The 13,663-nt window shown below is 42.0% G+C and overlaps 1 protein-coding gene across 2 annotated transcripts in view; it reads left to right on the top strand.

The window, feature by feature from the left end:
• The window catches only part of TRABD2B (TraB domain containing 2B), a 444,269-nt gene that overhangs the window by 275,886 nt on the left and 154,720 nt on the right, over positions 1-13,663 (top strand). For both annotated transcript variants that reach the window (XM_061630445.1, XM_061630443.1), the window contains one exon: positions 1,313-1,459. In XM_061630445.1, coding sequence (XP_061486429.1) covers positions 1,313-1,459 — 147 coding nt within the window. The remainder of the gene's footprint in view (positions 1-1,312; positions 1,460-13,663) is intronic.

The raw sequence follows: 13,663 nt of genomic DNA, 5'->3' as shown, positions 1-13,663 counted from the left end.
TTACGTAATTGATTTTGTCTCATGTAACAATGGTGCAATGGTCTTTTAGGTTTTTTGCAGTACAGTTAATGTTATATCTATATGTTTCCTGATTGTTTTTATTCTCAAGTTATTGAGCCAGGTAATTGCCCATCAAGTAGCCATTTGCTCTCAAAGTTATTGTCTGTCTCAGACATGAATGATGAAAGGACAGGGCAGGGGTTTTACTCTGCAAGTAAATGAGGCTTGAACAGAATTTTGTTTTAGTATTTTGCTAAGATATGATGCTGAAACTGAACACAATGATGCATGAGCATCATAGTTACATGCATATTTCTGCTAAGTATCAAGGGACTCATGTTCTTCACTAAACACTGCAGGTATTTCTTTTTTAAAAAAAGGAATGAACCAAAAAAATGATAATTCTGGATGCATTTCTTGTACTTTTTTGTTTCTAGTCCTCTACCTCTCCACACCTCACCTCAGTGTGCTCAGATTTTTGCTTAAGGCAAGAGACTTCTAATCAGCTTTGATTGTAAAGCAAATGGGCAAGCCCCTTCACTGCAAAACATAGAAATTAAAGTTAGTAGAATGCTATCATTATAAATGGCTTCAGTTGAGAATATCATAAAAGTTGCCAGATTTTGTAAAAGTATCAATGAAAGCAGCTAGCAACCACAATATTGACTCCGATCCTTCACCACCCCTTCTGCTAAATTTCAGAAGGATGGGAGTAGGGATTAGGAAATAATGATAAATGGGAAATGCCAACTTCAGGCTTGTGTTTTGCTCAATTGGCACCACAAGTCACAGAAACAGAAGTGGATGTGTGAACATATGGCACAGAAGAAGAAGAACTTGAATGTCCAGCACTTTCCAAGCAACCACCATTAGCAGAACTATCAAAGAGCTGTGAACAGACAAAACAAGATGATACATCAACAACCCTTCTCCAAAGCTCTGTGATTGGAGAGCCCTGGTAACAATCATTGCCTCAGATTAGAAACATGTCAATCACAAAACAGCTCTCCCAACCCTGGTATTTTCCTTATATGGCAAGGTTTGGTATAATTGTAGGCACACAGTCTGCAGTGTTTTTTAAACATCTGCATTTCTGAAGTGCCCCAAAGTGATTCAGAGGTCCCTTTTTTAGTTTGGGACATTTCAGAGGATACTCCTTTGGCTTAGACAAGCCCCATATATGTCCAAAGCAGGTCCATTTTGGTTCTTGATTTGGTATTTGTCCCAATCTTTTGCATGCGCCTAATATTTTACTCCTGATTTTACATACTGTCACCTAAATGACTACTACTCATTTTCAATGTGTGTACAGGTGCTGTTTGCTTTGAACCAAACGTTGCTACAACATGAAAGTCTTCGAGCTGGCAGCTTGCAGGCCCCTTACACCACTGAAGATCTTATCAAGCACTACAACTGTGGAGACCTCAATGCTGTCATATTCAATCATGATACTTCACAGGTATGTCATGTTCACAATTTCCCCACATATGAAGAAGGTGTAAATAGGTATAACAACAACATTTAGAAACATGGAGCCAAAGGCTTGGCTGGCTAGTTCTTGCTTCTCTGCCTTTTAGCCCCCACCACTACAGTAGGTAGGCTATGTGGGGAACTGAAAGCTTCTCGTTGATTATATGTATATAATGTATATTATATGCAGTCCCTCATGAAATTATGCATTCCCTAAGAAACCACCAAAGCCCCTACCAAGTGTACTCTGTCTTTCAATCCACCATATAAATTTCCTAGAACCAGTGTTAAAGTTATAGGGGGAAAGTGTGGGGATGGCTTTTATGAGGTCCACACATTTCAGCCCTTGACTCACCCCATTTTTTACCAATTGGCAATTGCTGTAAACAACTATTGGGAAGACTATACTTCAGAATGATATCATTGCATGTAAGAAAATTCCATAGGTGTTTTCAGCCAAAATATTTCCATGCTACTTTTTGTTGGGTTTAAGCAAGCTTGCGTTCCCTCTAACTAATATTTGGGGAATATCTCTATGTACCTGTTTACCATTAAGTAACTTCCTAGAGGGTGGGGTTACCTGGCTTCTCTTCCTCTTTCCTTTGTAAAAAGGGATTAGTAGATTCCTGCATATCCACCATTATTGAGCTTTAACCTCTAGCAGAGGCAGCATGGCAGATGCTCTTCCAGGAGCATCATCATCAAAGACTAAATGGACTAAGACTCCTACTTTTTCCATCTAAGCTAGAGCCTATGTTTCCTGAACATATGAAAGGTCATGAGTAAATACTCTTCATCTCTTTTTACCTAAGAAGACTGTGTCTGTTGTTATTTGTGTCTGAAGGAAAGGTGGGCTGGTTGATTCTCAAAATCCGCTGTTGTTGTTAAATAGTTCTGCTAAGAAATAGGACTATATAATGTTCCTATTTCATTTTTAAACCAAACACTTTTCTAGAAAACATAGCTAAAGCAGATATGCTACTCCTGCTGTTCAGGCTCCACTTGTCTCATTTTTTCTATAGCTGTGTTTTGAAAAGAGTTCAGTATGTTGGCTGTGTGAGTGATAGTGGCCTGGTTCACACAACACACTAAGCCAAACTTTGGCTTAGCAAGACTGCGCAGTGTGTAGGATCCCAGAGAGGCTTGGCTCCTCTGTGGTCCTTTTTGCTATGCCAAAGTATGGCTTAGTGTATCTTTACTGAACTGGGTTTCATGGTTAAGCTAACCACAAGCTGTAACCAAAAACAAATCTTCCTTGTTAGGAGCTAACAATGCTTTATGTTTATGATATTGTCATTTTATCATGCTGTTTATAGTATTATTTTATCATACCGTTTTACAATAGTATTTGATTATCTATCTATGTGAGATGCCAAGCGAACAGCATTATTGAACAGCCTTTTATAAATTATTGATAATATTAGGGGCTTTGCCCTTGCATGCTTTGTGTACCAACCCCTCCCCCGCACCCCAAAACACACACACAGAGGCACTTCCAAACACACACATACACAGACTCCCAAACACACACAGGAACCACCGAACACACACACACACACACACACACACACACACACAAACAGGGACTCCCAAACAAACACCACTACACCTACGGGCTCCCAAACACACACCACCACCCCCAGGGACTCCCAAATATACACTACCACCCCAGGGACTCCCAAACACACACACACACACACACACACACACGGGACTCCCAAACACTCCCAGGCACCTCACGCTCCTCATCAACCCTCCTTACCATATCCCCAGTGCCACCAGGTGTTAACAAAGACAAACACTTCTTCTGCTCCCCCTTATAGGAACATATGAACATAAGGATTAGGCCAGTGGCCCATCTAGTCCAGCATCATGTTCTCACAGTGGCAAACCAATGCCCATGGGAAGTCCACAAGCAGAACCTGAGTGCAAGAGCACTCCCTCCTCCTGCAGCTACCAGCAACTGGTTTTCAGAAGCATACTGCATCTGACTATGGTGGCAGAGCCCAGCCATTGGCAGAGCTAGTAGCCACTGATAGCCTTATCCTCCATAAATTTGTCTAATTTTCTTTTAAAGCCATCCAAGTCGGTGGCCATCACAGCCTCTTGGGGGACTGAATTCCATTGTCTAACTTGCCTTTTTTTCTAAACTAAAAAGCCCTAAATACTGCAAGCTATCCTCATAGGGCAGTCACTCCGTCCCCTTAATCATTCTGTTTGTCCTTTTCTGAATTTTTTCCAACTCTACAATATCCTTTTTGAGGTGAGTGACCAGAACTGTACACAGTATTCCAACTGTGGCCACACCATAGATTTCTACAATGGCATTATGATGTCAGCAATTTTATTTTCAATTCCTTTCTTTTTATATATATAGAAATCATATTCTTTTATTTCATTATTTTAACATTACAATTTGTAACAAATTAAATTAAAAATAGAAAATATTTTTTAAAAGAAAAGGAAAAAGAAAAGAACAAACAGAACTCAGCTAAATTAATTTGCAAACTCTAAATTACAATCAGGAGTGGGTAAAAACAATTCCATGTACATAATCAAAAGTTTTTTGTCTTACTCATTTAGAACATTACAGGTGTGCTACAAAACCTTATCAGTTTATTCTATGTAGTATGGGAATCAGACATTACAAATTGATTAGCTTACCTAATTTCTTTTTCCCTTTTCCCTTTACCTAGTTGCCACAAAGTTCTATTCATCTTCGCCATATTTCTACACAGAGCTAAGGTATAAGGTACCTGTGTATATCATCACTTGTATAAGAAATAAAGTCCTGCCATATTGCTAAAAATTGATTGTGTGTAGTTTGTCCTCTAGATGCCCTCAGCTTGTGTGATATTGTCTCCATCAGGGCAATTTGCCAGACCTTCTTATACCAGCATTTCTAATATCTTTCCTAATGATTCCTAGCATGGAATTTGCCTTTTTCCACAGCTGTAGCACATGGGGTCGACATCTTCATCGAGGTATCCACTATGACCCCAAGGTCTCATTCCTGGTCAGTCACGTTCAGATCCCATGAGTGTATATGTGACATTAAGATTTTTTGCTTCAGTATGCATACCTTTACACTTGTTTACACTGAATTGCGTTTGCCATTTTACTGCCCATTCACTTAGTTTGGAGAGCTCCTTTTGGAGCTCTTTGCAAGCCCTTTTTGTTTTAACAACTGTGAACAATCATTGGCAAATCTGACTACCTCACTGCTCACTCGTTTATGAACAAGTTAAAAAGCACAGGTCCCAATACTGATCCTTGGGCGACTTCACTTTCTACAGCCCTCCATTGGGAGAACTGTCCATTTATTCCTGCTCTCCACTTCCTGCTACCTAGCCAATTCCTGATCTACAAGAAGACCTCTCCTCTTATTCCATGACTGCTTAACTTACTCAGTAGTCTTCGGTGAAGTATCTCAAACAGGTCACAAAGCTTCCTTCTCTTCCCTCCCCCCATGACAGGTCACTAAGATGTCTTTTGTTCAGGCAGCACAGTAGCGATGCTGAGGCCTGGCAGAGGTGCCCCAACTTGATGTTCCATGACTCACTTATGCCACTGTCCACTCACTTTGCTGCTTGTTTTAGCACTCCTCCCCATGGGTCAGCAAACTTTCTGTACCCATACAGAGGGGTTGCCAAGTTTCCTGCCTCCCCGTGGGTAATGAAGCTTTCCCCAATGGGTCACAAAGCTTCCTCCCCAATGAGTTGCCAACCTTCCTGCTTTGGGTGACACCAAGGCCTCCTGGAACTGTCCTGTCCTGTCACTCTGCAGCTCTCCCAGGCCTCTGCCTGCAGCTGTCCTGCTCTCTGCAACCCAGGTCGTAATGGGTTTGCAGTGCTGCAGACCATAGTGCCACCTGTCTGTGGCACTGCAAACTGCAGCATGATGGATTCACTGCTTACAAGATAGATCAGCCTTTCCCAACCAGTGTGCCTCCAGATGTTGTTGGACCACAACTCCCATCTTTCCTGACCATTGGCAATGCTGGCTGAGGCTGATGGGAGTTGTGGTCCAACAACATCTGGAGGCACACTGGTTGGGAAAGGCTGAGATAGATGATAGATAGATCATAGATAGACAGATGATAGATGATGGATGACAGACAGACAGACAGACAGATAGATAGATACAAGCAGCTGAAGGAATGAAGTTGTTAGATGGCATGCTAAGAAGCTGGGGTCAGGATGCAAGAATCACGATCCAAAGACCATGCAGTCGCCTCGCACTCTGCAAGAGGTATAAGACACCATTGTGGGGTGGAATTGTTCATTATTAAAAGTTAGTGTCTTTCAAAAAGTGTGTCTGGTTTGTGATCTCCTTTGTAAGCCAGGGCAGGTTACAGTTGAGCAGAAATCTGTTCAGCAGTTAGCCTGGGAAATAGTTGTTTAGACTATGGAAGTATGACAGAAAACTGCAATTTTATAATAGGAACCAATGAATGTACAGCTAGTTTTTTATTACTCATTTCTTAAAATGCAATTTCATTAAGGAAAAATGAAAGAAAAAAGGGGGAATCTGTCAGCTCACATTAACAGAACATTTAAACAGCTATTCCTCAATTTTAGTTTACATATACAGAAGAATATATGCTGCCACAATATGTATTCAGACAGAGTTGGTGTTTATACAAATTATGCTCAAATGAAGCAAGGGTGTTTAGATCATCAAATCATTGCTTAATGACTGGATAGTTGACCATAGGCTGATTCAGGCATGACAGTGTTCAACCTGCTATTTGCATTGCCCCACCCCTAAAATCTGAGTCCACCTCTAAAGTTTAGAGGAGGTTTCTAAGTGCATTTGGTTGAACATGCTAAGAAGCTGGGAGCCCTGCATTATTATGTTTCTCAACTGCGAAGAGATTTAAGTTTGTGTTCACGTGAACCCATTTAGAAACCATCTTCATGTTGATGGTGGCGGTTCTTGCGTGACACAGCATACGTTACTTTGGAGTTAAGTTGAGCAAGAAACTTCTCAGATGCATTAGATCAGGTTAAGAGTCTTTATTAAGACATTAGGGCCAACAGACTTAAGAGTAAATACATGTAGAGTTTCTTCAGTCACCCCCCCTTCTGGCACATCTCTCTCCAAAGGTAAACACAGAAGACAACCTCTCAGTTCAGAGGCATGATACAGAAGAACATAACTTACAGACTCTGTTAGAACTTTCCCAGTTGCTATCTCACGTTACCATGACAACGGCTGGCCTTGGAGTGTCTGCTCTCAAGCCAGCAAAGACATAACAGTGTTACTTCTCCAAACTTGCAGGCTTTATGGAAAACTACTAGAGTCAACAATCCAACATATTCCCTTTTTTCCATTAAGACTGCATAATACACATAATGTTTAGCAATACATCTCCACAATACATTGGGATACAGTAATATTTTACATTGCATCATACATATCCAAATTACATCTCAATACATTGCAGTACATTTCAGAACATCTCTGTACATTTAGCTAGAACTTTATTCAATCAAATTTCGGCTGAACACAAGTCAAATACAGTGTATCAGGATCCATTTCAACTTGTTTATGCATACCTGGGCTGGTAATTACCCCCACAGTAAATCTTTCAGGCGGTTTCCCTATGTTTGATCTTGTAGAACGTCTTAAAGGCACTAGGGCTTCTGCTCTCTCTGCCCCTCATCTGTGCTTGTGCTTGGCACAGCGTGCCCAGGATCCTCCATTTCCTCAGCCTTACGTTTCTTCGATCTTCGTTTCCCACAAATGAGCTCATTTAAAGCATCCCTGAGAGGAATTTGTGTGCCTTCCACTTTTATGTCAAGATCTGGTTTAAATGTTTGCGCTTGTGTATCACTTGACCCTGTGAGAATGACTGTTTGCCTTTGATCCCAAGGCTTCTCTGCAACTTTAATGCTTCTGCTCAGGATTAATTGCTGTGTTTCTGGACACCAAACTCTGAAATATGCATTCTCTTGTGCTCTAGGTGCACGTTTGCCACGTCTCTTACCCTGTGGCTTGTAAACTCGGCTGCGATGCACTCTTTCAGGCATCAGCCTGACTGCATTACATGAATACTGTGGCTGTGAGCTTTTAACAGCTGTCTTCTTACAGCTCTGACCGTCATTCTCTTTCCGCCTCATTAAACTTAAGGCATCAGCACACTTCACACCCATGGACATTCTAAACTGCCCCTGTGTCATGAATCCCTGACAGGCAACTTTGCCTCTTCTTTGCACAAAACATTTCCCTCTGTCAAACAAGACTGAAAATTGACAACTCATCAGTTTTCTGACTGACAATACGTTATGAGCCAATTCTGGTACAAACCAACAATCTGACAGTATTCCAAGTTTATCAAATCTCACCAGTCCTCGGGCTTCCACATTCTTCTGCGATCCATCCGCAAGTAAAACAAAGTCCTGCACATCTTCTGAAGTGTAAAACAAACTCCTGTCTGTGATTAATATATGGCTCGCACCGCTGTCAAGAATCCAGTTAACAGGTCCTAAATCTTGAGACTTCTGTTTACAAACAAAGTTCACACTTCCCTGTTTCCAGCCTCCGTCCCTGGAGTTTCGCTTGACTGCACAGTCTCTCTGGAGATGCCCACGAGCTCCGCAACCATAACAAGCCTTCAGCTCCTGCTTGCTCCCGGCTGCCTCCTTCGGCATGACACTTTTCTTTGCCTCCTGCCTCCGCTGCCATTCCTGGGTCAGCTTTTCTTCAATAAATTCAACGTTCAGGCCTCCATCAGGCATGGCCTCGATTCCCATAACAAAATTATTCCAAGTCCCATCAAGTGAAGCCAGGATCAAATAGGTCTTCTGAAGGACAGAGTGTTCCATGTCTCGATCCTGCAACTCAGCAAATAGGCGCCTGAATTCCGTGAGATGCTCACTCATTTCGCACTCACCCGTGAAGCGCATCTGGTACAGCTTCCTTGCCAAACACAGCTTAGATCCCGCGGTCTGTTGCACATGAATGCCTTCCAACCGGTCCCACATCTGTTTGGTGTTTGTAACATCTCTCACGTGTAGAAGTTGAGAGTCTGATAGAGCCAGAATAATAAAAGCTTGAGCTCTCTCATCGTTCCTAGTCCAAGCCGCTGTAAGGGGTGCAGGGGGTGTTCCATCAATAGCTTCCCATAAATCCTCCTTTACTAGGAAAGCACGCATCCTTGGCCTCCAACTGCCATAATTCTTTTCATTAAGTCGTTCCATCGGCAAGCCTCCAGACATGTTTACAGCAGCCATCCTGCTCACCTCTGTCTGGCACAATCAATCAAGCTGCCCTCTCTGGAACTCCGTCTGCCATTCAGACCAGCAACTTACTCTTGTGTAACACGCTGTGGATCTGGGCCCATAACCCTGTTGATGGTGGCGGTTCTTGCGTGACACAGCATACGTTACTTTGGAGTTAAGTTGAGCAAGAAACTTCTCAGATGCATTAGATCAGGTTAAGAGTCTTTATTAAGACATTAGGGCCAACAGACTTAAGAGTAAATACATGTAGAGTTTCTTCAGTCACCTCCCCTTCTGGCACATCTCTCTCCAAAGGTAAACACAGAAGACAACCTCTCAGTTCAGAGGCATGATACAGAAGAACACAACTTACAGACTCTGTTAGAACTTTCCCAGTTGCTATCTCACGTTACCATGACAACGGCTGGCCTTGGAGTGTCTGCTCTCAAGCCAGCAAAGACATAACAGTGTTACTTCTCCAAACTTGCAGGCTTTATGGAAAACTACTAGAGACAGTAATGCCTATGAGTCAACAATCCAACACTTCAAACCATCCTACATAACGTGAGAAGGTTAGGACTGGAGCAGGCAGAGACAGTGCAGCCGAGGACATTGGATCAGGGCTGGCATACACAGCCCAGTGACCCCTACTTATCCAATTTATAATCCATAAGATTTTTATTTATTTATTTATTTATTTTGAATTCTCTGAATTCCTGTTTTATTAGTTTATATATGCTTTTGTACTATTGTTTTACTGGTTTTATGTTTTGTTTTTGTTTTAATAATATTGCATATTATTTTCATGTTGTACACCACGTAGAGACTTTTAAATATCAAGTGGCTTATAAATGCTGTTAAATAAACAAAGAAATAAAATTTCTAGTACAAGCATAACTCTGAACAGAGCCCATGACTCAGGATGCATCTTTGACCTGAATCACTGCTAGGGCTGCCAGGTCAGAAGCATCCCAAACCCTGAGATTTCAGGGATGGGCCCTAGTGATGTCACGGAAACTGGCCCAAGTGACATCATTAAGCACAGTTACTTGAAGCATACCATGCAAACAAAAACATTTATCTGATTGGAAATTAAGATAGAAATCTTAGCTAAAAGAAGGTGTTCCCAAGTCCAGCTGAAGTGACAGGATCATTCCTTCTCACCAGTTTAGGGAGCCTGGGTAGGGAACATTTAATCTAGCCTACTTGCTTCTGGGAAGAAGGGTTTAAATGCCCTCAGGCCAGGCCAGGCCAGTGACCAGAAGGCCATTGTAGGAAGAAAGGAGCCTAATGTCGTGGAGGTGTTAGATGGGAACACTCAGGAGTAAATATGAATGCCCCTGAAGGGTGCAATTCTAAACACACTTACTAAGGGACTAGGCCCTAGAGACTTATTTCTGAGTAGATATGGTTAGGATTGTGCGTTTGGTAAGGCTTGACTAGGGATCATCTGCAAAGATATCCATATCAAAGCAGGGTTGGCAAGCTGCTGCCTGGAATGCTCTGCCCCTGCCTTTTAAAGAGTTGCTTCAAACGTCTTTGCAGACTTGACCCTTCACTGCAGCGAGAGGTTTGAGAAATTGGTAAAAAGATTCTCTACCCTTTCCTGCCTACCCTGTGGGCTACTTTACACGCACTTTGACAGCCAACCCAATTCTAGTGAGTAATAATTGACAGAGAGAGAAAAAACATGATTTGGTCTACCTTCACAGGCAGTAGCTTGGGAACAAGAGCAATTGCAGCTACACTTCCTACTATTCGCCAAGAAACAAACTGTCATGCAATCAACAAAGTGCATCATCAGTGGGTTTAAGGGGGTTGAGCTGAGCACATGGAACCACTGTTGTTGTTTCTATGGATGTAAGAGAATGAGGTCAGGTAAATGAAATGCAAATAGAAAAAAACAAAAGACAGTGATGATTGCCTAAATGCAATATCATACCAACCACAACAAGATTCCTATAAATATGGCAGAAAACTCAGCATCCCATAATCAGTCAGGGTTCCTAACCAAAAACCAAAATTAAAAAAATCCCGGCAGCCAGTTAGCCAAGGTCACAGAAATCTCCATGCAGTACAACCTGACCCAGGGGCTAAAGTTAGCGCAGAATTCTGTGGCATGATTGCTGATATGAGCGAGGGCCTGTCAGCACATAATACCTCTGCTATGAAATCTGCAGTGGTTGCTGATTTGCTACCAGGCAAGGTGTGCTTTCCATGTTAGGGGTGTCACATAGTACTTGTTCTGCTCTTGTAAGAAATAAATCTTTTTAAGGAACTTCACTCGCCCAACTCAAAATTCAGAATCATGCCACTTTAAGCTGTTTTGCAACTATTTTAAACTTGTTTTTTATGGTTATTGGATTTTAAATTGATTTATTTCCTGTCAGCTGCCTTGCATTACAGTCGGCAACCCTACCTTACAGGGTTGTTGGAAAGACACCTTATATACTCATACACTGGAAATGTAAAAATACATATACCCCATAGAATAGTTTACTGTCAAAACCAGTTGATCATTGCAGAACATTTTCTTTTTTAAAAAAATCAGTATTAGTTTCCTACCAAATGAAAGCAGGGACACCTAAGTAAGCCCTGCCTAATTGCTAAAAAAAAAAAAGGATTGGAGGGGGAGAGAACGATTTACAACACAATCCTTTGCTATGTTCACTCAAAAGTTCCATTGATTTACTGCACAATCCTAACCATGTCTACTCAAAAGTAAGTCCTATTGAATTCAATGGGGTTTACTCCCAGGTATGTGGGTTTAGCATTGCGGTTTTACTCCCAGAAAAGTTATAGGATTAAAGCTTCATATTGGGAAGGTTTTCAAAACATGCTATGAATTAAACAAATAAACTGCCCTCTTCAACAGTCCAGGAAAAATTAACATGTTTTATTCCTTGTAATTAGAAAAGTATAACACATTGTAATGGCATCATAAGATGCATGTACACTTTTTAAAAATTTCTGTTCAAAAATTATTTGAAAGATAAAATGTATAATATGCTATTTTTACAATTTTTTTAAAAAAACGCATGTACACTTTTATTATAATCAGAACTGAAAATGTTTACTGTGTATGCCTACCTGCTGTGATCTTCAGTTCTAGACTTCCTGCTTGATTATTGTGCAATAGGCACACAGAGAAAAAAGCACTCTTGCTGCTGCTGAAAGATATAAACTTATTAAATTCTTGATGTGCAGATAAGCAGGAAAAGGAAGCTGTTTCCAGGACTTTCCGGTTCTCGCTATTGCCTGGAAATCAACAATTCCCTAGTAAACCACAGCCCTGACTTCACTTACTGGTTAAAAACCTGAAAGGGTGAAGATTTGAGCAGCCAGTTATTAGCTCATTTAACCAAAGTTGCAGGTGGGGGATGGCTGACATTTTGGTGTATATCTCTTGAACCAGACCACCTAGGAACTTAATTTTTTTTAAATGAAAGCTAAGAGCCTGGAGATTGGGGTGACTCACCCAGAGACCCAAAGAGTACCCCCCAAAACCAGAATCTCTGGGTGAAAACCAAAGACCTAGTTATCCTAGTCACTGCTGATACTGAATAAAGGGGAAGCAGAAAATGGGCTTCACTTTGTCTGGAGAAGTTAGTAATAACCAAGGCAAAGCTTGATTGTTTCAGAATGGCCCATCTTTAACTAATTTGTTTGGATCAAATTTAAACTTGGCCCAGATTAATTCTTTTTAAAAAAAATCTAGGCTGATTTCTCAATTAAAGCCCCATAACACTCATGATTGTGACATTAGGAACATGTCAGGGCCCAGAGGACTTCAGTCCCACAATCTTGCTATGAACCCTTCCCGCAGGCCCTTGTCTTCTTCATTTACCAAGCAACAACAGGGAAGGCACACATTAGATCCTCACTCTGTTAGGCCCTTGAAGCCCTCCAGGAACCATGCAAAATGTACAAAACAAATCAGGAATCGTGAAACAATATTCCTAATAGTCCTGAAGAACATATTGGTGGTCTAACAAAGGTCTTGTTTGTTTGTTTGTTTGTTTGTTTGTTTGTTTGTTTGTTTGTTTGTTTGTTTGTTTGTTTAGGAATCTATATCTGCCCTTCCATGATCACATCCAGGATAGTTCACAAATACTGACTGTAAAGCAATAAAAAATGATACCACCAATAAAAACACAGCCTTTCCTGCTGCATCCATCACTAGGGAAGGTAAAGGGGACAGTGGTGGTAGGTCCCTTGAAGGGGTCTAGCCCTGATTTCTAAGGGGTTCAGAGGGGGGGGGAACCTGCCATTTCTGATATTTGATGCCATCAATAGTAGAAGATTGCAGCATTTCCAAGTAAAAGAACCACAGGCAGAAGCTCTGAGAAGGAGGTTGCCAGAGATGTGGGAGTATGTCAGAATAAGTAATATTTGTCTACATAGTTCAGTTTGCTAATTGAATGCAAGGTAACTCTTACTTGTGGCACCGACACTTTAAAATTCCCTCCCCTTAAATATTAGACAGGCACCATCTCCAGGGCCAGTTCTAAAGGGCAGCCAGATGGGCCACTGGCCCGAGGGCCCCTGAGGGGCCCCTGTGCTCCCCTTCTGCGATTCACGGCAGGATTGTTGCCGCAGATCGCACAGCAAGAGCTTCGGGGCTCCGCCATTCCCTTGCTTAACCTACCTTGTTCTGCGGTTGCGTGTGCAGCGCTGCCCTTAATAAAGATGGCAGCTGATCTTTCCCAAAGGGGCTGAAGCCTCTGCCACCATCTTGGCTGATGGCACGCGTGCGTGCTGTGCACGCGCATCCTGCCATGAGCCAAGATGGTGGCAGAGGCTTCAGCCCCTTAGGGAAACCTCGGCCACCATCTTTGTTAAGGGCAGGGCTGTGTATGCAACCACAGAACAGCTGAGAAAGATAGGTTAAGCAAGGGAATGGCGGGGCGTGCGATCCACGGCAGCGATCCTGCCACGAATCACGGAAGGGGAGCGCCGGGGCCTGG

The sequence above is a fragment of the Rhineura floridana genome, chromosome 6 (genome assembly GCF_030035675.1).
Source record: "Rhineura floridana isolate rRhiFlo1 chromosome 6, rRhiFlo1.hap2, whole genome shotgun sequence".
Lineage (NCBI taxonomy): Eukaryota > Metazoa > Chordata > Lepidosauria > Squamata > Rhineuridae > Rhineura > Rhineura floridana.
The sequence above is the reverse complement of the archived record's forward strand: the minus strand, read 5'-3'. Positions and strand labels throughout refer to the sequence as shown.